The 23,671-nt window shown below is 45.3% G+C and overlaps 1 protein-coding gene across 5 annotated transcripts in view; it reads right to left on the bottom strand.

Annotated features, from left to right (window-relative positions):
• Window positions 1-2,326: 2,326 nt before the first annotated feature.
• Window positions 2,327-23,671, bottom strand: part of SRGAP2 (SLIT-ROBO Rho GTPase activating protein 2) — a 102,043-nt gene continuing 80,698 nt past the window's right edge. For 2 of the 5 annotated variants that reach the window (XM_084497557.1, XM_084497558.1), the window contains exons 16-23: window positions 22,134-22,268; window positions 20,630-20,735; window positions 19,516-19,740; window positions 16,278-16,357; window positions 11,911-12,091; window positions 11,329-11,475; window positions 8,918-9,245; window positions 2,327-6,527 (exon numbers count right to left, since the gene is read on the bottom strand). In XM_084497557.1, the coding sequence (XP_084353683.1) occupies window positions 6,144-6,527; window positions 8,918-9,245; window positions 11,329-11,475; window positions 11,911-12,091; window positions 16,278-16,357; window positions 19,516-19,740; window positions 20,630-20,735; window positions 22,134-22,268 (1,586 nt within the window). In that variant the 3' untranslated portion in view covers window positions 2,327-6,143. Of the gene's footprint in view, window positions 6,528-8,917; window positions 9,246-9,564; window positions 10,139-11,328; window positions 11,476-11,910; window positions 12,092-16,277; window positions 16,358-19,515; window positions 19,741-20,629; window positions 20,736-22,133; window positions 22,269-23,671 lie in introns of those variants that run through there. The other 3 variants (XM_084497559.1, XM_084497560.1, XM_084497561.1) reach the window with 3 other exon arrangements.

Below are 23,671 nucleotides of genomic sequence, written 5' to 3'. Positions count from 1 at the left end.
GCAATCAGGTCATTGCAAGGCAAGTTCATGCTCTGCTGAATCCTGTTACGAGGTGTGTGGGGGCCGAAGAGGAGCAGGGCTGGAAGCACACAAACGTTCCCTGGCTGCCCCCCGGCAAGCAGAGGTGCCCACCTCTGGGGAAGGAAGGAGCCTTGGGAGCCAGGGGCTGCAGACACCACCCACACCCATCCCTCGTGGCAGAAGGGAGCCCCCCTCGGCTGCAGAACTGCGCCCAGCATCCCCAGCACTGGTGTTACTGGGGTGCGCTTTGGGCTCCGGTAACGGCAAGGCTCCTCGCCCACTTGATTCAGTGCTATGAACGGTGACATGGACTGCTGGATCCTGCAGATTCTTCCTCACTTACCAGAGCCACGTCGCAGACCATGCAAAGCCCCGGGCTGGGGGGGCTGCAGGGAAGGCGCACGCAGGCGATGCTCATCCCCGCTCCCACTCGGACACACGCTCACTCGCACGCCGTACATCATTTACTGGCGCCCATAGGTCAGTATTTCCACCATACCCAAAACATTTATTTCTCCAAAACTATTGCTAATGACAATGGATACATTTTGTAGCCCCAATATGGATTTAACACTTCCAACACATATACTCCTAATACTGTACAATACTGTACCAAAAGGAAGGAAAAAAAAAAAAAAAAAAGGATGTACCTCCATATTGTACAGTTATATATACAAAGTACAATTTTACACAGTTTAATATATACACCATATATATATTGGTGTAGAAGACATGAAACAATGGAAACTGTTTTAGCAAGAACATTCCATCCCACCAAACAACTGCTGTTAATAAAAACCAAAAAGCCAACGCACCACACGAGCCTGAGCCCACTATTGCAGGACTGAGGTTTCAGACCAACAGAGAACAAGGTTTCCAGACTTTGCAACCGAACTTTCTTACATTACAGTAGAACCATGACATCGCTGCTATTCTTGAAAATGCATCAGAGGTGGTTTCAACGATTGCCCTGTTTTGGCTACATAGAGCTGGTCTTGTAGAGAACCTGCCGCTTACAAGTATTGCTCCAGCAGTTTGGCACACTCACAAGTCCAATTCCATCGGACTTCAATTATTCGAATTACAGGGCTCTGCCTGGAGAGAAAGGCTGGTGAAGTCCACTTCAAAAGTAAAGTTACAACAGTGCCTTTAAAAGGAAGGGTCCGTCTATTACTCCCATTGCAAACTGCTCAGTATTTACCCTGTACGAAGCGTGGTATATCAAGTATTAAAGCAGTCGGGAGCTGCCCTCCCTCTCCGCCTTCGCCTCTTTTTGGCCCATATTCGAAAAATGACGCTCTCGTCTCTAACTACGTTATAGGAAGCACAAAATAGAACAGAAAAAAAATAAAAAATCTTACATTTTCCAGGCCTCAAACTGCTGCTTTGGCATCTCTTTGTCCACCAAAATAGACTCGGAGAGCCAAGCCTGGAAAGCGCTCGCTCTGCCTCCCGGCGCCTCGCCTCGGGCCTTGTGCGGGCGCAGGGCAGCGGGTCAAGTATTCGTTTCAAGTACCAGGTTGTTGCACACATAAGAGACGAGCAGAAAAGCTGATCCGGAGAGAGGATTCTTAGAAAGTGACGTGTAAACTCAAACCCAAAGTTCAGTCCAGCCCGCCAGTAAGTGCTCGGCATTTCCTCAGGCCTGCAGGTCGGGGGCGTTCTGCAGGGAGCGTTTCGGCACGAGGGAGCATCGCTCCCTTCTGCCAAGGCCTCTGGTGCTACCAGTCCGCTACAGAACAGCTTCACGTCGGTAACGGCGGTTGTGGGATGTTCACCAATACCAGAGAGAAGCCCACAAAAAGGCTTAAAATTTTTGTGAAAACTAAACGTTTCAGAATAAATAATTCCCCAGCTCGTTACACTCATTTTGCCTGTTCTGTACAGCCTCACTAGCAATAGGAGTGCCCAAATGCTTCCTTTTATTTTTTTAGCTTTTTTTTTTTTTTTAAAAAAATCGGTTTTCCTAGCTTGTGAGTGAGTAAATGCATTTACATTTTGCAGCACATTCCTGTACACTTGGGCTTGATCCTGCCAAGCGTGGGTGCCCCGTGCCTGGTCCACTGAACTAACACAAGCCTCAGCGCTGCCTCCCGCAAGGCACGGGCCTGCCGCTGTGCTACGCAGGGGCCAGGGAGGTCTCACCAAGCCCACCAGACACATCGCCTCGACGGGCATTTCCCCATCATTATGAGCAAGCTGGGCCCAGCTGAGAACATCATCGACTTTGGGTATTGCCCCTCCGCACACACCTCACGAAGCGACGGAGCATTCCAGTCCACCAGGGAAATGCATGCAAAGGATCTGAAGTGCTAACTAGAGACATTTATTTCTGTTGAAGAAACTCTCTCAAACGCTTAACAAAACCCAAAACCTATACAACGTTCACTGGATTTGAGGTTCTGACACACAAAGGAAAAGAAATGAGGCAGCAAACTCCATCTGCAGTGACCTCTTCTGTCTGAACATCGCCGGAGGGATCCCAAACGTGCCAACAGCCTTCTCACCCTGCACCCAGTGCAAGGTGAGAATTGTAACAGATGGAATTTCTTGCCAAACTGAAGTGTTTTGATTCTGTAAAGAAATTTATGAGAACTTGGTTATCTTAACCTACTTTTGTGCAAGAACAATCTTGCCTTAAAAGAAAAAAATAATCCAACAAAACCCCCCAAAATCAAACATATGAGGTATTCATCACAGGAAACCCAAAGACTCCTTTTAAACAGGTATCAAAATACATACATACACAACGTGTTTCTTCCTGCTGTCACAGTGCACTCTAATTATTTAATCATTTTCATTGCAACAAAATATCCAGTACAGATAAAATGAGAAAAGCTCGCTCATGTCCCATTGCTTTGACATGAAGAACGAATTTACAATTTATCAACTGTGAGCCTTTGGATTACCCTCGAGAGGCAGAAATTTAGCAATCATTAAAGCACACTGCTCAATTCCCAACAAGGGAAATAAAACATAAAAGGTTAGAGCTTCAGAAACTATTAAGATTGATCACCTAAAATTGTATTTTATTTTAAAAGTTTTGCTTTGGATTATTTCAATCCAACATTTGATGAACAAGAACTCTTTGTTCATACAAAGCACTATCAAACAGACATACGTTATTCCAGTTATCAAACACTTCTTGTCTTTATATTTGACACATACATTACATAAAAGTCATGAAAGAATTTCCATGGAAGAGCTAATATTTCTTCTGAATATGAAGATATGAATCAACAGTGATACCTCCCCAAGCAAACCACTGTATCTTATTTGTCCACACTACGTTGGTCTCTTCTACAAGATGCCCACTGGTTTTGCAGGGTGGTGTTGCTATTTCCAGTTTTTCTCTCCCACCTCTCCTGCAACGAACGGTAGCAAAACACTCACGGCAATGTCCTCTCAGCCTGGTACGTTCACAGAGTGAAGCAGACGAGCTAAAAGTTTCCTTTTTGTGTTCTCTCTCCTATGTGTGCGCATGTGTGTGCATGTCCTGCTGGCTGGACAGGCCCAGGTCAGGTGGAAGAGGAAAAGTTCTTCACGCTGCCATATTGCTTGCTGTAAGTTTTAAGTGTCAATCACAGTGCACACCAAAATTCCAGTTGAGTTGCTCAATATACAGTTTATGCTGCTAAGCATATTCCCCTTGACAGTAGGATTGTCCCAGAGCTGTGGATGCTAGAGATAAGCATAGTAATTCACATACAGACAGTTGCTGTTACAGTAACCTGAAGTCTTTATCTCTCGATTTCCATTCATACTTCAGACCTTGAAGACAGAAAAGAGCATCTCCTCCAAATGTGCTGTGTGTGGCTGGACACTTATTCTTAGAAACGTGAATGCTAGGCATAAAAATATAAAGAAAATAAGGCATTACAAATGAGTCAAAGTAAATTTCACAGAGATCCTGCTCTTGACACAGATTAACTTTGGTCATTCACGACCAAACGAAACAAAAGCAAAAATTCCCTACATAAAATAAATGCCAGAAAGTTCTGCCTGAGCGAAAAATTGCAAGTTTAGTTCTTTTTCCCCAAAAGACCAAGTGATTCCTTGGTGGTAGAAGTCCATCAGAACCTGAGAGCAAAGTTCGCTGGTCGCTGTTGGGGATCCTTCCCTGCGAGGTGATCAGGGCACGGTCCATGACAGGCGCGCGCGTACCGCAGTGCTTCCAGGAGAACCGCCGCTACAGATCAGCTAAGGAAAAAGGAATCGCAGAAGTGTTCTCACTGAAACCTTTCTGGTGTCCCCCGGTTGGCATAGGTTCTTAGTTAAGAGCACAAAGAAAGTTGGTCTTTTAAATAAACGCCGCTAATATGGGTGTATTACTGCTGTGGAGATGGGTATGTGTGTAGGGGAGGGATGGGGACACAGTAAAAACCCTGCTCATTTCTCCAAGCAACATCCTTCAATTGATCAGAAAAGTACATTGAAGAAATTGTTCTCAGGTAAGTTTTGCTTGTTTTTAAATTACTAAGTGCCAATTATAACGACCTTGCAGTCACAAGGAAGCTAACGTGTGAGAAACCCATAAATTTAAAAGAAAAAGATAAATGGAAGAGGAAAATAACTTCTCTTATCTTGTCCTTGCCTGAATTCATTTGATGAAAACATAAGATGTGCAGTTACTTTTTAAATCCCAAAAAACCTTGGCAACAAGGTGAACTAAGGGCCAGAGTCTCCTCACTCCTGGGACCGTGAGATCTTCTTCACCGTTGTAAGTGGCACACGCCTTCTTTTTTAAAAAAAAATTAAATAAATGTTTGCATTGTGGAAAATTCTCAGTAGAGTACAAAAAGAGTTCATGCAGCCTGCTGGCGGCTGAAGCATTTGCTGTCTACCATATAAATACATACACCAAGAATCATTCACGTCTGCAGAGTCCTACGAAGGCATGCCATCTACCAAAGAACACGCGGGGAAGCCACTCCAGAAGCTGCATGCTGTCACGTCACCGTCCCAAGCAGCGTTTCTTACACCACTCTATAAGAGCAGAGACCCCTAAAGCAGTTCACAGCGGTCACGGCCACTGACCCGAGCATTTACAGCCAGAAACAGGGAGAAGATACAAAGCTTGAGAACTTCTGCTTGAAGTTTTACAGTGCTTGTAATTGGGATTTTGGTAAGGATCCATCTTGATATATGACCAAAGCAAGAACGTGTGCGTTAGTAAATGAACTCCCATGAGAGTATGCAAGATTTCAGAAGTTAACTTGTTTTTACATTCAGTCTCCTGAGACCACACACCACATCATAGCCTACGGGCCGAAAATTACACTGGAAAACAATAAAGCTGTTTTTAAATATGGGAGAGCAAAAAGGGGGAAAACAGCTAGATTGTCCATAAGCAACCACTGGGCTCTCTCTTATGCTCCTAAACCTCAGGAACATATTTGTTTATATTTGCACAGACACATATTACATATAACTCCACAAAATCTAAGAGCGTTCCAGAGTAAACTATTTTTCATGACAAGTGTCGTCTAAAGGATGAGGCCGGACGGCCAAGAGCCTTGGCCCTGCGGGGAGGAACGGGGCAGCAAACAAACAAAACCCGAGGATGTAATGGAAGTTGAGACAGACCCTTAACCACAGTGGCACCAGCGGGCGACATAATAATAATGCACAAGAAACAGGCATGTCCAAGCTCCACGTAACTAGTGGCACCAAAACATGCAATAGACTAAAATCTATCCTATTGTTTCCCTGTGATAAATGAAACACAGAATATATAAGTCACTACACCAGTATTCAGAACAGGATGCCACCAAGTATTTCTTTCGGTGGCCAAACACTTTGAACAAGGCATCAACAAGAAACCAAGATCCAACTCATCACTATTTTGTGTTTTCCTCCTCAGCTTCACAGTGACCCGATAGTGGATTTCCTAAGCGTGGCACGAAGCGTTTTGCCTTACGAACATCACTGATGCGGGTACATGGGACGAGGTTGTTACCACTTAATTCACTCCCAGGAAGAGCTCCCAGCAGTAAGTAGCAGTCCACAACTAACCTTCAGCAGAAGTTCAAAAATTACTTAAATAGGAATCGTGATGTCTTTTAGCACAGTCTCTTCATCCGAAACAACACAGCTATATCCACAGTGCAGCATCAAGTTTGTCAGACAGTACAGGACTTGTCAGTAGGCTGCTGAGATGCAGAGGAGGCAACGCCAGGGCTCGTGGCGTTTGATTTGGGGAAAACTGTAGGCTTGGGCCGGGTCGCTGGAGGTTTCACCTGGGTGGCCATTTTGACCGACTTCACTGGCCTGAAGGTGCAGGGGATGTCGCCGGCGGTGCTGGCGCTGCGCTGGAAAGCTGGTTCAGTGTCCTTGAGGATCTGAGTGTGCAGAGGGCTGGAAGGTTCGGAAGTGGGGGCCACCACTGGAGAGGTTTTCAAAGGCTCCAGGGTGTCGAGGACGACATCTGGCGCGTGCTTGACGCTGCTTTGCCTCTCCAGCTCCCGCAGCTCGTTCAGAGCAGAGTTCATAGTAGCTTCAATGTCCTGCAAACACAAAAGAGAAACCGAGTCAGTCACAGAACCCAGACACATAAATAGGGAGATAAAGTCAGTCTTGGAGAACTACGCATTTGTTTTCAGTCTGTAAACACCAATGCTCAGATCAATTAGCAGGTTGATGGCCTTCAGGTGACAAAGTGAAACTCATGACAAACTATACTTGCTACGTACCCTTATATACTGAAGCCAAAAAGCAGTAATAGGTTCTTTTTCTTATCTTCAGGGAATAGAAAAAATTGCTAACACTTTTTTGATGCTAATCTAGTCCCTTACTGATCCCAGGGTATCCAGATGCTGCTTGGAATTCAAAGCTGACTCCACGCCCACAGTACAGCAACGAGCACAAAAGCAGGTGGTTCAAAATGCTGGGATCCACTCCTGTATTTTAATGGGCAGGTGAGATTCAGGAGAGCAAACTCTTAAAAAATGGAAAACCTGAAGATTTTGACACTGCCGATGGGCCGCACGGAGTGCCGAAATCCTTGTGTGATGTTGCCCCATCGGTCTCCCTGCCGCCCAAGCAGCCTCACCTTCCCGGAGCGGTATTACACAGGACGCAAAACTTTCATGTTTTAAAAAACACAGAAACATCAGAAACACACACGGAAGTCCAAGTTGACATTTCTATGTCCTCTTATATTACATTTATTAACAAATGAACAAAAAGCACTTTGCTATTTTAAAAAACAGGCTTTTTTGTTCTCGGCTACATGAGGACCTACATGTCTGCTGGAGCCTGCCTGCAGAGCCCACTGGTGCACAGAACTCACTGGAGAGCAGGGGAGCTTAGCCTTTCTGTGACTCACAGTTTGGCTGCAGCTTTTTAGCTTCCTTAGAGGTTTTTCAGGGGGTGGGGAAGGTAAATCAGTCAAGGAATGGTGGAAGAAACCAGAGACAGAAATCCGACACCTCCAAGTCTATCTTGAGGCCAGGCAGATTTTACTTATGAAGTTAGGGAAAAATATGTAAAATGCATGATCATTGTTAGATGGTGTTAGAACAGATACTGCAGGGCTAAGAAAAACTAATTTAACACAGGTCTCCCCAGCCCCCTTCCCCCTTCTTCTTTTTTCCTCCCCAGACTTCTCCAGTGAAAACAATGGACTTAACATTCTGGCAGGAAGAAGAGACAGAACAACTTCAGTTAGAGCTTGATTGAAAAAACAAAAACTGATTTATGTCAAGCGAAGCCTTGGAAGGACAATGAAATATGAAGACAACAAGAACTGTATATTCTGATTCCACTGGAACATATGGAGTAAAGATATTCAGGAGGCCAAAATACATCTTTTTATCAGAATGCAGCAGATTTTTATTTGGACCTTATTTATTACTTGATGTTGCTGCCTTGTGAATAAAAATGTAGTCTAATTTCTCCGCATCTCTTCTCCACATCTTTAGAAATCTACAGACTGCTGAATGAAAAGAGGCGAAGAAGTCAGGTCCCCCCGAGCTGACTTTGTAATCTGAGACCCAGGAATTCCTTGGCTTTAGATAGATCCATCACATACTGAAAACAGTTGGTATAGCAAGCATACATGTGCAGGCACATCTCACTCTTGGGAACAGGAGAAAGGGAAGATCCTTCAGAGAAGATGGCAATCTGCACCATTTACATCATTCCCCCTTTAGAGGCTGTCATTTCTTCAAATACGTCTGACTATCAATTGTTTTCTGCTCGGCTTGTGAAGTCACAGAGGTGCAGATGCAAAGACTCCACTTGTGTTTCTGTTGCGTCGTGATGTTGAAGCGCAGCTGTATAAGCCTTGGTAGCCTGCCCTCATTTCAAGGCACTTGTCAAAATAAACAACTAATGAAATCTAGGAAGTATTACATTCAGAGTTGGTTTCTAACCACACTGGACCCTGTAAGCATATAAAGATGACACTGTGAGCTCCGTACAACTCAGCAGCCTGCTGTTATTTTGACTGTGCTACTACATATGCTCCGAATGTCTAACCACAGGCAAGTTTGCACAACTGACAGGAGAATTTAGAACTGACACTAAATACTTCACTTTTCTCATGTCTTGAAGTTATGATTGTTTATTTTTTTTTGCTGACAGCTTTGGAATCTGCGTAACTTTCTGAAGTGGACATTTTTATTGTTAAAACTAAATTCTGGGTAATGAACAGGGCCAAGTTTTTCTGGAGCAAGGACCTGCCTCTTTATCTTCACTCCTGAATGCCGTCTCAGCGGCTAACACAAAGTGAGGCTGAAAGATTAAACTCAAGTGTAGTAAGTTAATATTGCGTTGCTGGAAGGGAAGGGATAGGAAGTAAGTCTGAACTTTGCACTGTAACATTTAGTTGCATCCACCACCATCCTTTAAATGTAAAAAAGCAAAGTGTTGAAGGCAAAGCTCTCCCATTTACCTGTGCAATCACTTCAGGGTCCATGGGCCGGTGGTTGTTGAAGCTCTTTGACCTCCCTGCTGTCACAGTTTTCCGGATCTGCGGGCTGTCTATCCTGTTCTTCAGAGATGAGTGTCGGCTGATAGAATTGAGGCTGCCGTGGCCACTGATGGAGCATTTGTCTGGAACCTCCTTGGGAAGACTTTGGCTCATTATGGGCTGAGATGAGGGTCTGGAACCGGCTATGGCTCCTGGGGAGGCTGGTTCTGCCAGTGAGCTACCTAGTCCATGGCTGTCACTTTGACGGAAGGCTCTTCTGATGCTGCCTGACTCTGGTTTCTTTCTTTGCCTTCAGTCACAAAAGCAAAACAAGTCAATACAAGCAGAAACACGTAACGGGCTGCAATTTGAAGATATCCCCCCAAAACAACACAGAGGACAATGGGAAGAGACATAAAGATGCCCAGATTACAAATACACCCAGGTTTTTAGGAGTCACTGTGAAACAGTAGTTATAAACCATTCCATTTAACACGTCTAATAACACGAGTCTGGCAGCTGTGCACATTCATACCAAAAACAGAAAGCTTGGATGGAATGTAATTAACTTGGTCATGAAGTAAATCTTTTATATTTGAACAAAAAAAACCCTCTGTGCCATCAACAGGTTTTGATGATGTGTTTTTATTACATTTGAAGAGCAGAGCTACAATTTTTGACTGGAGGACACAGTATAAGTCTACTAAGCTCCTGGCCCAAGGCATCAAGTTATTATTTTCAGAGATTGGCAAGCAAAAAACCCCATAGTTTGGGGTTAGCGATCGTTTCCAGTATTTGCTGGTGGTAACAGAGATTTCTTTTGCATTGCTTTGGCAGGACCATGAGGTATTATCAATACAGGGCTAGAGACAAACCAAAAGATGTCAAATGGATAAAGCTGGTCCAAACAATTTAGTTTCTACCCCAGCACCATGAGGTCTGACAGTATGATTCCATTCAAATTATACAAAGGCCATCGCAGCAGAATACTTTATGCCATAGGTCTGAAGCTTGGCATCCATTATACAGGGAAGGATCCATTTATATATAGCACCAGCCCCATGAATAACTGCAAGAAAGTGTTAACTCCAGTAGGATTTTGGCATCCAAATAATAATTCAGTGGGTGGCACAACTGTCATTGCGAAACCATCTGATTTAATTTTGCCCAAGTCTGTTCACACATAGGTCAGAAGATTCATTCCTAAAGAAAAAACAACAAAATGAGTCTTATGCTACTATTGCTAAATATCAATTTCCCTAGTAAAGGGAAAAATACTGGAGTGGACATTACCCAGGCTTCTTACAAACACTACATTTAATGCTACCAAAAATCAGCAGATGGTGAAGCTGCAAAGGTCTGCTCATTATATAAATCTTTCCATAACTGACAGCATGGCATACTTCATGGCTCATACAGTAAACAGCAAAGAAAGCACAGATCCCAAGCTGAGGCAGGCCAGTATAGCTTTAGTGATAACAACAGAGCTCTGCTGACTCCCATAAACTAAGGGCCAGGCTCTGTGTAGGACATTAGCTCATAAAAACATTAACAGAAATACATCCTCTTTAAAGGTTTGGACCTGCTACAGTCTGTTAAACTAACTGAAGGTTAAAAATATCCACTCCCATAGAACTGTAACTATCACATTAATACCTTCACTGCACAACATACAGAGGTGAGGCTTTTTTAATAGAAATTAAATAATCAAAGATTGGGGGAATAACCTAATGCAAAATAATTAAAGATCAAGAAATTTAGTCTCTTAATAAAAATCTGGGAAATTAAGCTGGTAAGTGGACTGTTGGCTAAGGAAACAATTTGTCATTGAGCAGGTAAGTTGGAGCAACAGGGAGACGTGCTGTTTCACTGCAAGCATATGGTTAGTAACCCAAGGTGAGAAGTGCTGGAGAAACAGAATGTCACAGGCAATGCCAGATGGTGGGACTTGAGGTATGTCATTTAGCACAAAATGTGGTGCTACTTTCTGAAAGGCTGTCCCCCCACCCCACAAAAAAAGCGTGTTAAGAGTAAACGAGACATAACAAACCACAGGAACACAACGAGGAATGGCAACACACGATTACAAGGACTTATTCCACTATTGCTCTCTGTTTCTCGGTATCTTTAGCTTATAAAACAGAACATATTTGTGAAAACAGGAACAGATGGCACATGGGGACAGGGAAGAGAAGCCAGTGGGATTCTAAATAAGAACTGGCCACATCGGTGACAGAGAGAACAGGACAGCAAAACACGAGTGAGTTAGAGGAGGCAAAAGCAGAGAAAAATGGTGGAAGCGCTCATTAACATCTTTCGGGGAAGGAAATGTTTTACTGGACTCATCACCAAGATCTTTACAATTAAGTAAAATAACGCAAGGCTGTTCTTACTTGTTGATGTTTGCAAGGTAAATATCTGCGACGTGACCCCCACTTGGGCAACTGGCACCAGCTCTAGCAGTCACTTTTTCTTCCGGTGGCTCAGAATTTATTTCTATTTCAGACTTCGGACTGGATCTTTCCGAGATACCATCCTCACTAGGAAGGAGGAGGGAAGGAAATCACAACCAAAACAGGACCAACAGCACCGAACTTCAAATACAGCACTGTGTGTGTAACATACATAAAAGACTACAGCACTGTGCTAACGTCTTTCTCTTAAGAATCATTACACATCTTTCAAAGGAGAGAGCCTGATGTCTTTAAGCAATTAGGAGATCTCAGCCCTGCAGCTTTAGCAGGCTGGCAGCCCCAGAGCAGTTTTTATGTCACACTGAAGCCGAAGACTTCCCAACGTAAGTGGACACCTATGCCTGTGCCGGGCTCTGCTTGTTTCAGTAGGATCCCCTTCTTGTGGGGAAGGCTGAAGGACGAACTCTCCCCCTGTGGTGTCAGCACCCTGACACAAATACTCCATTCCACACCTGATTTTAGGCAAGCCCATCTTGCAGATGGACTTAAAGTGTAACATACGTGTCTTGAACGACGATATACTGATGAGGAATAAGGCCGTCAATTCCATTGTGGCGTCCCTCCCACCAGTCATCTGAGGCCCGCTGATAGAGTAAGAGAGAAGCTCCTTTTTTAAAGGACAGCTCTCGTGCAGTCCTGCCAATGTAGTCGAACTTCGCTATTGCTTCTATGGGCTCACACTCTAGGAGATAGAAGGGAATAAACAACAATTCACTAAACACCTGGGCTCAGATAAGTAGTCAACAGTTCACACCTACCACAAAACAGTTTATGAAGAGAGCATGTGATGTAGGATAAAGTGTTGGTTCTTTAGGTAGCAGAGGGTGGGAGCAGTAAGATTCAGAGGGGAATCCCTATATTAAGGGATCCTTATATTTATAGGTAAGGATGTTGCAATTTCAGCATTTACCTGATCTCTGCGTGATAGACACATTCACATTTTTTAAGTCATAAACCCACTGACAGCTATTCAAGTGTACAAAGATGGAAATGACAATGACAAAATTAGCACCTTATTAAAAAAACAAATCAAAACTGGGTAGCAGTAATACGTCTCTTCCAAAAATCTGCTTTTTGAAAGGCAGCTAAACAAAACTCCCTGGGCTGGCAAGCAGGATCTGTTATCAGCGTTTAAGAAGAGAAACCTCCTCTGGTTCCAAGCTGCTTCAGAAATTAAGCGTCTGTTCAGAAGGAAGTTTCTGCTGCCTGTGAGGTTTGCCTGACCCAGAAGAGCAGACCCCTGCTCTTTCCATCGAGCTGTTGGGGAAGCTACCAAAGGCACCCGGCAGCCAGCACTGCCACTCTGTGCAGCTGGGCTGTGCTCGGAGCCGCACCATGTGCCCCAAATCTGACAGCTCCTCTTTGATAAAGCTCACGGAAGAATTACAGCCACGCCGTGTTTGCAGCCGGGCACTGATCTGGGTCCCTGTAGGACTCTGATGCTGTGCAGGGGGAGAATATAGGCGTTTATACGCTCAGGAAAATCAATATGAAATTCACGTGGATTATTTTTAAGACTTTAAAAAAATATCTGCTATTGGCTGAGTCCAAATATAGATCGTGCCAGCTCCCAATTCTATTCTGGAATCAGGGGAATGGAGATGAGCTCAACCACATGGCCCCAGTGGACTTCAGCTGCTAATTACTTTAAAGGAGCTTTCCACCACAGCCATGGAAACAGAGCTCTTTCTCAGGGGAACAGACTTGTGGTTCCTCTTCCTGGGGAAGAGAAGATAAGCCATTTCATCCTGAGATCTCGACCAGCATTATGGGAAGCTTGTACAGTGCAACAACCAGCCAAAAAGGACTGGAAAACCAAACATGAGCCACAGCTTTTACAATTATTCCTTGGGAGGGCATACGCTCAAGAATTAGGTCTTCCAGTGTTGACCCAGGCAGCAGCCAGGCTAGAGAAAAATAAAATAGTGTAAATCCATCTGAGCTCTGCCTGAGGAGCCCCGATCAACAACTCGAGTTACAAAGTAAGATGAGAGCAGTTGGCCACAGGGTCTACCAGGCTGACACCCAGTAATGAACTCCATCACTAAACCAGGCCTGCTGAATTCTCTCAAATCACACGTTTCAGGTAAGTCTGTGGTGAGCCTCACACAAATCCCATTATCAGCTCTCAGCCACCAGCAACGGAGAAAAAAGCCTGGCCATGTTTTCGTCTTGCGATAGCCACCCTGCTCCAGACTCCCCAAAGCACGCGGTTATCTGGTTTTGGCTCCGCTTCCCTCTTGTTTGCTTTGCCTCTGGAGCCAGCTTCTTCACAACATTCAAAAAAACCTGATAATGCTGGTTTTTGGTGTCCCCCTCTGTTTACGAAGGCGATGGGGCTGCGGTTTTGTAAATTCCGTCTGTTTCATTAAGAAGTGTTTATTGTTCCAGATGAGCGCGGCACTCAGGTTTCTTATGTTTCCAATTTGCCTTTTAGGACTCTGGCTTTCATCCAGAGAAGTGATTTTAGACTCTAATTTCCAGTAGCTTTTTCCTGCTACGCTCATGCCCAGAGCAGAAAGCTGTGAGAATAAAGCCCAGGAAGGCTAAGCCCAACAATTAACCCTGCCAGTCTGAGAACCTGCGCACAAAAGCAGCAGTTTCAAATCTTTCCACTCATGCCCCCAGTGAAACGAGCACGCGACACGCTCGTCTTTCAGCATTTCTGACCTCTCATGCCCGTTTCCAGACGCCGTGCCCAGCACAGCAGCTCCCCATAGCCCCTCGGCGACCACGTCCCAAGCACTGAAGCCTCGAGGGGCTTTGAGCCCTCAGACCCCACCAAGGAATTACCAAGACACATTTATTTCACTTGGCAGCCACAGATCCACTCAGAATCAGCACAGCAGCTAAGAAAGCCTTCATAAAACAATTCTTCTGAAGTTGGGTTCATTTCCTTCCATTTAGCAGTCTTGTGTGCTCTCTTTGTGTTCAAAACCACCTGCAGATGGTGAAGGGGCTCATCCCCCTTCTGCGGCCTGCCAGCCCCGCCATGCCAGCAGAGGTGGCTGGGGTGAGGCCGTACTTTGGGAGGACAGGGTCCAGCCTCACAAAAGGTCTCATCCAAAAGCTGAACGAGAGAGAAAAATCTCAACCCCAAGAGTGACCGAGGCACTGCCAGCACCGCTGACACTCAGCCTGAGGTGCAACACGGCGGAACCCCAGGAGAAGGACGGGAGGGCCCTCACGGCACGAGGCCTCGCTGTTCCCGCAGCAGGGACGGAGGCCCCGCGCTCTCCTCTGCGTCGGTGCCAAGCTCTCCCTCCCAACTGCTTCCTATGGAATATTCCGTGGAGGTTGCAGAACTCCATCCAAAACGCCTCCCGGTTTTACCTTGCACAGGGGCCCCACGCGATCCTGTTCCAGAGGCTGTAAAACAGTGTCCCTCTCTCATCTCTGGCTGCTCATTTTCCCATCACTGTGTCCTCCTGACTACCTACGTGACCTAACCCCCACCCCCCCGAAATAACGAGAGCACACCCAGTGGTGTTTCAGCCTGCAGATTTTAGCCCCGGCTGTTGCAGTCCTGATTCCCTTGATTACAGCCACGAAATTACTCCTCCTTTAGGTACAAACTTGAAAAGGACACGTTTTAGTGCATTTTTTAGAAACTAAAGCTTTTCAGAAAGAACACCCTGTTCGACACAGATAGCAAACTCATGCTTCATTCCTGTAGTCTTTGTGTTTCTTCCCAACAACCTTGGTGAGGAGTCGCTGCGACAGTGATTGACCTTGCTGCGGGAGAACTCATTTTCCAGCATTTCTAGCAGTGCTCAAATGGTGTTTACTTTGTTACTGGTGTGTGAACACCATTAAGCCAGCAGGAGCACAGCAATGCCATGGGAAAGGTTTGTTAGGCGACTGCTGGAGCAGAGAGAGCAAAAAGCAGCACAGGAGGATGACGGCTATGAGTAAATTACCGAAGACCAGCTCAGAAATGACACTACCTCGTTCGAAGGCAACGCCACCTTCCTCCCACCTTTACAGCTGAGACCACCACAAGTAGAACCAACACAGAACTTTAAGACAATTGCAAATGGTCAAAAAGCAAGAAGAAAAATCTATTTTGTCCTGTTTTGGTCAGTTGTCCTTCCACGTTGGTCAGCACTCTGCTGTTTCACATCAGTACCATAATTTTTTCCTCTGCCCTGCATGGGGCTCACGTGCAGCTGTCCTCATTGCAGAAAGCAGCTTTGGAAGTATTGACACCCCAATACTAGGGCGGTGTCACCCTCTCCTTAGAAAATACCAGGGAATTCTCAGGGTTGGCACCCCTTTTTACTAAAAAGACCACGAGAAGGGGAAGGGAGTTTCCTCAGGAAGACCAACAAATTATCAAGCAGAGACACCCCAGAACTCTCTACCCTAAAGCCTGCCTCCAGGGGAAGGCAAGCCAAGCAGGTTCTGATTTTATTTTGTTTGCTTCCTTGAAGCAGAACTGCTGCAGCTTAGGGCACTCACAGCTCCCCTGCCAAAGCTACTGAACGGGGAATTGCCTGGCACACGCCATGGGGACTGGGAGAGCACGCTGAAGCACATCCAGCCTTTGGCTCTGTGCTTGCCTTGTGTCTTCCAACTCCAAAACCTTTCTAAGGTATAGATGAGCTCAAACAGCACCGAGTGTGCCCAGGCCTGCTGCTACAGTGACATACCCTTGGAATACGAGATACTTTAAAAGGGTGTGGGATCGATGGGAATTTTTAGAATTTACCTATTTTTACTCTTTGGCATCAAATGCTGCATGTGATGTTTCAAATGATGGTTACGATTTAAACTCCACTTCGGATTTAACTGCAAGGTACCCCCTTCCCTGCCTCCCCCAGAGCAGGTTACACCAGCTAACCAGAGAGTTACTGAGCACTGCCTACCATCATCACTGGTGTGGTGCTCAGCCGTGACGTCCTGCACCGAGTCTTCTGTCGAGGCTCTCTCTCCGTGAGGACTTTCACTACAGCAGAAGGAAAAACAGACAGTGCTTTACACTGGTGGAAAGCGAGTTCCCTCATTTACAGAAATCAAAGGCAATCAGGAACACCCATTTAGGAGGTCAATATCCAGGTTCCACTCTGACAGAAATTCCATGGATGCATTTGCACGTACTCAAGTCAGCGTGTAAAAATCAATCAAGCTAAGCCCTTCCTTGCTTAAACAAACTGAATGTCTTTGTCAACCTTCTGTGTGCTATCAGGAGCCTAACTTCAGATCTTGAAACCCAGCCCCCTGGAGATGTTTAGAAGTCAGACAGCAACGGCATGTTGGGTCTAGCTCCTCTCTGCCATGCCAGAATTATTCCCCCAGCTGTATTCTCCATTGCTCTAATTAGCTCATTACATGACTGATGAGATAGCTGCCACTTCCTGGGGGAAATTGTTTCTAAATTCAGAGCGATATTTCCAGGTCTGAGTTTGTCATCTCCCTCTTCCCCTTTTATCACAACCGAATTGTCCAACCCATTCCACTGAACGGCTCCCTCAGCCCGGAGCCTTTATTTACAGAGCACCTGGAACACCAAGAGTCCTCGTTTACATTTTGCATGAAGAAAAGCTCTCAACAGGCAGCAAGTGGCACAGGGAGGTCATGTTCTTGGAATACATACATAAATAAAAGTAATGCAAAGACTGGTCCCTGGAGACAAGGCTAAAGTCCCTGTGTGCCAGCCCGAGCCAGCCCTCACTCTTCCTCAAGGCCATGTTGACTTCTCTTCACAAAGTGATAGCTTAACCTGTCTGTTTGGCCTTACAATGGTAAAAGTGATCACAGTGCTTTCCTTTTAAAAACCCCATTGTGGTAATCTGCTCTTTTAAAGGAGGGAGAAAAAAAGACAAAAAAGAAGGGGTAAAATGTTTGAGTAATTCTAGCGTCTCTTTATGCTCAATCCACGACACGCAGCTTCGCCACCATCTTCTGAGTCAGTGCCTCAGGAATCAGCCTCTCATCCTTCGCAAAGCCTTCGTGCTACTTAATAAAGTTTACAGAAGAACTCGAAGCCAAAAGGGACTCCCAAGAGGAATACAGCACCGAGGGCTAAAGTTTCACACAGACTGTGAAGTAATGTCGCGCACAGCCAACGCCGGAGACCCAAATGCTGCAGAGAGGAGGATCGAGTGCCTCCTTCTATCCATGCCTCTTTCTGTCCATGCCTCTGTCTATCCATGCCTCTTCCTACTCGTGCCTCCTTCTACCCATGTCTCCCACGGAGCTTCCCACCAACAACCCTGCATCGTGCGAGCCCCAGGGCACCCCAAGGAGAAGCACCAGGCTGCTGGCCTTCACTCCAAGGGGTCGGTGTGAAAGCAGTGTGGCTGCCAGAGGAAGGCAATGCCAGCTGAGCATCTCCACGCCACCATCTCCCCTGCACGCCCATGGTCTTGCTTGCCAGGATGCGGGCTCCTGCACTGAGTACGCTGCTTACGCCAAGCCGTTCTGCACCGTCAGATGGACAGGCAGAGGCAGCCCAGTGCCAGGCTTGAATCACAGGCGGTGTTTCAAAGATGCCTGCATCACAGCCCTGAATTTCAGTCTGAACCTTGCCCTGTTCTCCTCTGCCTGAGGCAAGCTGCTCCAAGCCTCCTGGGCAGCTGCCGACCCAAGCTGCAAGAGCCCAGGCACGCGAGCCACGGCTCCGAGCCCCAGCAGCCCGAGCACCAAAGCATCGCCTGCAAGCTCCTAAGCAAAGAGACGGCTCGGGGCAGCGAAGTGGCACGATGCAATTACAAACGCGGCAGACTTCATTCCCTGATGAATCAGCTAAACTAAACAGATTCACTCTGCTTCTCGCACGCTCTGCAGCAAGGAGCCCTGTGGGCAATCGCTAGCAGCTATCTAAATACCAGGGCTGTGAGAAGGCTCGAATGGGAACCAGATGCTTCTTCCTGGCTTTATTAAGCAGCCTCCCCTGCTCGCTTCTACCCTTCTCTGCTTAATGGGTCTCAGGTCAGAGCAGTTAGGAAGGGCAATGAAAAAAAAAAAGAGTGCCCTCAGAAAAGTGGTAATACCTTCCAGGACATTTTGCATCCTATGTACTGATGCTACACACACCAGAGGTTGTATACACCCAAGTGTTACACGTGCTAGAGGCTGTGCTGCACATTCCACGTTTTTGTTCTCTCCACCTTACGTGACGAACACTCTTGTCGATGTGTTTCTTGATGGTTTTAAAATTCTTATTTTTTTCCTATACAACTCATTTCTATATAAGATCAATGAAAACTATCAGAACGAAGGGTAAAATTCAATAAGTTTTCCAAAAGAGGCACTGGCAAGTTTTCTTCAGAAAGTAGCTGCTCCTTGCTGCACATACACGGAGTGAGCTGATAGTCAGAGCTCCTCTGAAACAAGCTGGGGAACAAGGCTAGCTCTGTCACCAGAGTGACTTCATTTTAAAACATATTTGTTTTAGTGTATGAAAATAATCATTTGCATTCCTGGGACAGTGGAGGAGGGATCTGGGGGGGGAGAAGCAGGACACAATTTAACATTCCTCGTTTTCAGTGGGAGAGATCAGCCTGGCCAGTAGGAAAGAAAACACCTCCTTTCCTTCCCCCACCTTCCACCCCAGATGACAGGAGCCGCGCTGGCTGAATTGTTTCCAGATGTTGCTCTCAGACTGAGCACGCTGCCAGGCCTCCAGAGCTTTAAGCTGGATGGAAATGGTGATTTCGCATTCCTCCCTCCTCCCTCCCCCCTCCACCAGTGCTGTCCTGAAAATTAAACCGTGCCACGGTTCTCTAGGTTCAGCTGCAAGTGACCTTACCTCTGAAGAAAAGCCACTTGAGACATGCAGCAAATGCAAAAGCAGGAGGGAAATAAAAAAAAAAAAAAAAAAAAGAAGAACCAGAATATCCAAGAAAATCCTTGCACAACCTTATCCTTCAAGATAAGTGGGCACAGGTTGGAGAAGTCAATAGCTACTTACTAACAGCTTATTTCTTTTCAAGTTGATGACTCTCCAGGGATACCAGAGCCATCTTCTCTTGCATGATACAGATTTGAGAGGCTAGACGCTTGAGTACTGACTTAAGATAATGCAGAATGCATGACAGGAGCATGCTAACCAGTAAGAAAATATGCACCCGTTCATTTTCTCCTCAGTGATATCTATCATACCAATAATCCTCAGTGTTTCCACTTCTGCTATAGACTGGACCCTCCAGCTCCCTTGGTCCTGGGAAGATGTTCTCATGTTGGATGATGATGGTTTTGATTAGTTCATTGACATGAGCTTGGCAAGAGACTTGATCATGACCTTCAGGCACCGACATCAGCGTTGGCCCAAAGCAGATGGCTAAATTGTAGGGATCCATCATATTCTCTTCACTGAACTGAGATAAACTGCAGAAGACAGAAGCGGGGAGGACGGTTAACAACACAAAACAACATTATCAGTCATTGCCATCATCTGCTGGAGAACACAGATGAGGGGGGAAGGTTTGTTTCGGGCTTTCTGCTGTTAAAGCTGATTTGCTGGGATGTGAATGTTCTGGATTCATATGAAAAAAATGACAGACTGATGGCATTTACAAAGAAATGAAAGAGAAACCCCAAAGGGACTTTAAAAGCCTTATTGATTTGATCCCAGCACTGCTCAAATCCCCGTTTATAGTTTAACCTCCTTATATAGATTTAGAATATTTCCTAATGCAATCTCTTTTTTTGTGTTCTTGCTCTTAAGATGAGCATGATGAAGAACAGCAGCATCGCATTTAGACCGAACACTACCAATCTCAACAGGAATGAGAGAACGTTTAAATCTGCTAACTTCTAGTTAGGACATTTTTCCTTTTATGCTACCTCAGGCGTTGAGACCATGGTACTGGAAGAAGCTACTGCTTTCTTGCTGTCAAGCTGTCCAGTGAACCAGCCAGATGTGATGGACAGTAAAAAAATAAACTCACTCTCCATCACTCACAATACTTAGCACACACTGTTCCTCGCTGGTGTGGGGCCCAATTTCTGCTTCCTTTGTATTACTTTTTGGTTAGTTTACCAGCACATTATTCACTTTCATTTCTGGAGCTCCTTTGCAATTGCATTAATATCAGGATAAATTTCAGCAAGGCTCAAAAGCCCAGGAAGACAGATGCAATGGGAAGCTCAAGACATCTGCACCTTGAACTGTTGCTCAGACTGCACACAGCAACACCAGGGCTGGCTCTGCCACCTACCCCTTTACACCCAGCGCTACACACAGCAGGGCCATGGCGCTCTGAAGGATACTCACTGATTGAGGAATGCAAAGAGGTATCTCATTACGATCAGAGTGGTCTTAGGCAGGTTCAGAAGCACCTTCCGGATGTGGAGCGCTCTCTCTTGTAAATTATCCATTGCTGAAAAGAAAAAGGAGCACCACAGAGTTACAACCCCACCATAGCCACAACTTTCCACCGACTCCGAGTTCAGCCAGTAAAATATGATAGGTCCTGGGCAAAATGTATATTTTTATATATATATATATATATATATATATAAAAGGGGAAGCCAACGCAGCAGCACAGCAAGGAAGGGTCTGCCTATTTCCTGGATTCAGCAGCTGCCTGGCATGGGAACACAAAGGCTGCAGAACCTGCTCATGATGCCTTTGACAGTGAAGGTCCCTGAACACGTGAAGCCTCACTGCAAGCTCCTTCCTTGCGTGGGAGCACTGGATGTCATCTCTTTCAATAGCTCTGACACAATAGCTCATTCAAGTTAGCTTAGAAAGGTGGGTGTTTAAAAAAGAAATTGTACAACACTCAATGGAAAATTAACATAGTTAAGGGGTGAGGCAAAAAGCTCTGTGTGCAGCAGCCTACTGAGAAATAAGTGGGCAGCATAAATCATCTCAGAAAGGAGAACTTATTTGGAAGCAGATTTTTCTTTTTATATAATGTGAATTCAACTCTGTAAATGCATTTATCAGGAGAAGAAAACCACGAGTCATTTTAGAAGCAGTTATCTTCTGCTTTGCTTCAAAGGCTGCTACCGCAAAGGCTATTTCATGACGGGGACAATGGAATCATTCATTCCTTCTGAGCAGCATGGCAATAGTCAGGCCATTTAAAATGAGGTTGCTCAAGTACAAAAACACAAACAGCCCCCTGCCCACCAAAACCGCTTTAAAAAACAATAAAAATGTTAACAAATGGACTGTGACCGCCCTCATGATTGAAATTCTTTAACAAGAGTCAATAGATGGATCCTCATGGTCACGAAGCTAAAAGGTGTACGACTACTGCCTTGCTAGCTAAACAGAGCATGCAGGAGCATGGCAGTAGACATAAAGCCAGGGCATCCATTAACACTAGGGAAAAGACAGGGCAGAAACCCTCCTGGAGATGCTTCCTATTTCCAAGAATGCATTTCTGACACCTCTGATGAAAGGTCTTAAAAGATTATTTTTCCAGAAGTGGAGGTTTCTATTCTTTTTTTTTTTTTTTTTTTTAAATTACCCTGTCACAAAGCACTGTCTCAGAAAAATCCACAAGACAGCCCTTAAAATCTGCTCAGTTCTATCTCCTTGTTCATTTCTATAAAAAAATCCTATCAGAATAAGGATGGCTGTAAGCAGATAACTGCCCAGCCTCTGGCTAACAGTGACTACAATACCTGTGCAACACAAAGCCCACCTCAGAAGCCATAAAAGCTTACTCTGGAGTCAGAAAAAAGAGTTGGGGGAGAGAAGAAAAAAATGGAAGATGAGATTGAAAAAAGTCATCTGATTTCCTTTCAGATCTTCATATACTTACTGACACAGGCAATCAGATCATGGAAGATATCCTTGGGGAAGAGAGGGTGCTCCAAGCCTCGGAAATAGAGCTTCAGAACTCCTGCTATCGAATCCATGTCATGGTCGTTCTGGTCCCCAGCCAATGGATCTTCACCTTGGTGCCAAGCAAAAAGAAACAGGCAAGAAAAATCAGAATACTGGAGAAAGGAATCAGACGGGAAGGATGCAACTCAGCTGGAGAAAAAGATTTATGCAGCACGACGCCGATCCCACCTACTCCAACTAGAATCAGCAGAGGGAGAGCTCCCCTGCAGACAGCAGCAGGAAGGGAAGCGTCTGACAGCATCCCTGGAGACCTGGGGCAGCTTTCTACCAGCCAGCTCGGTCTGACACCGGCTCACAGCCCCGCACAGGTGCTTCAGGTATTTTGGTAGGGTGTGAGCTGCACAGAGCCACCACCGAGGGGAACGCAGCGCAGGTCTGGGAGCCTGTATGTCTTCGTGCACACTTACAACTGGAGCTCAACTGATTTAGTGCACGTGCAAGAGGCCAACGAGCATCTTCTATGGGCTCAGCAGGACGCTGAATTGCAGGGGGTGTTTCTGGGACAACGAATTTGTCACTGTAGGTATGCCACTGTTTGCCTGTATCACCAAAAGAAGGTGCCCACTTAAGGAGTTGTTCCCTATGGAAAACTCCCTATCAGATATAATTAGATTTAATGATGGGGCAAACCTCAGATTGAAGCTATATATATCCATTATGTGACTGGAATTACCAAAGCTTGCCTATTATCTTAATAACACGCTGGATAATAAATGGGCCACTATAAACTGGAGCATTATCCTTGGTATTAACTGCCACCAAGGGTTCTGGGCGAGGTAATAAACTGCAGAGACATTATTGTTAACTTTGTCAGTTCTGTATATCATATGCTTTCCAAAGACAAGTGAGATGAAGGAAAAAAAAAAAATCACCTCTATTTCTGCATGTTACTGCTGGAACAAGTGGCTATTTTCCACAACGAGCATTTCCTTCATTTAAAAAGGGGTCTTTCAGTCTCTTATCAAGTCTCTACTCACAGGCTTTGATACACATTTCTGCCTGCTCTGTTCTTGAAGATTTTAATTCTCAAATAGATGGAGACAAAGGCAGATGAAATTAGATGCCACGTTATCCATTAAACTCCTCTCTTCCCAAAAGCAATATAAACTTGCTATACTTAATTAATTACTGGTCGTCTCTCCCGACAGCAAGCACAGAAACATACCAACCGTATTTTTTTAGAGTGATGTGTTCAGAGAATTAACACGAGCCCTGGTGTCTGCAGTGACCCAAGTACTAGTGGGGAGAGGGGCTGCAGGATTACCTAAAAAGCAAACTCTTCTGAACCTGCTCTGCTAGGGCGAGCAGCCCAGAGAGAAGCTGATGAGTCAGGAGGCTCCCAGCCATTCTTTGCCTTTGTATGGAATGGTTCTTTACATAGAAAATCAAATCTATTAAAAGCTACATCAAGTTTACAGCGTTTTGAAATTCATTCTATCCCTTGCTGATATT

The sequence above is a fragment of the Aythya ferina genome (genome assembly GCF_964211825.1).
Source record: "Aythya ferina genome assembly, chromosome: 25".
NCBI lineage: Eukaryota > Metazoa > Chordata > Aves > Anseriformes > Anatidae > Aythya > Aythya ferina.
Note: the sequence above shows the minus strand (reverse complement) of the source record. Positions and strands in the feature narration are given on the sequence as shown.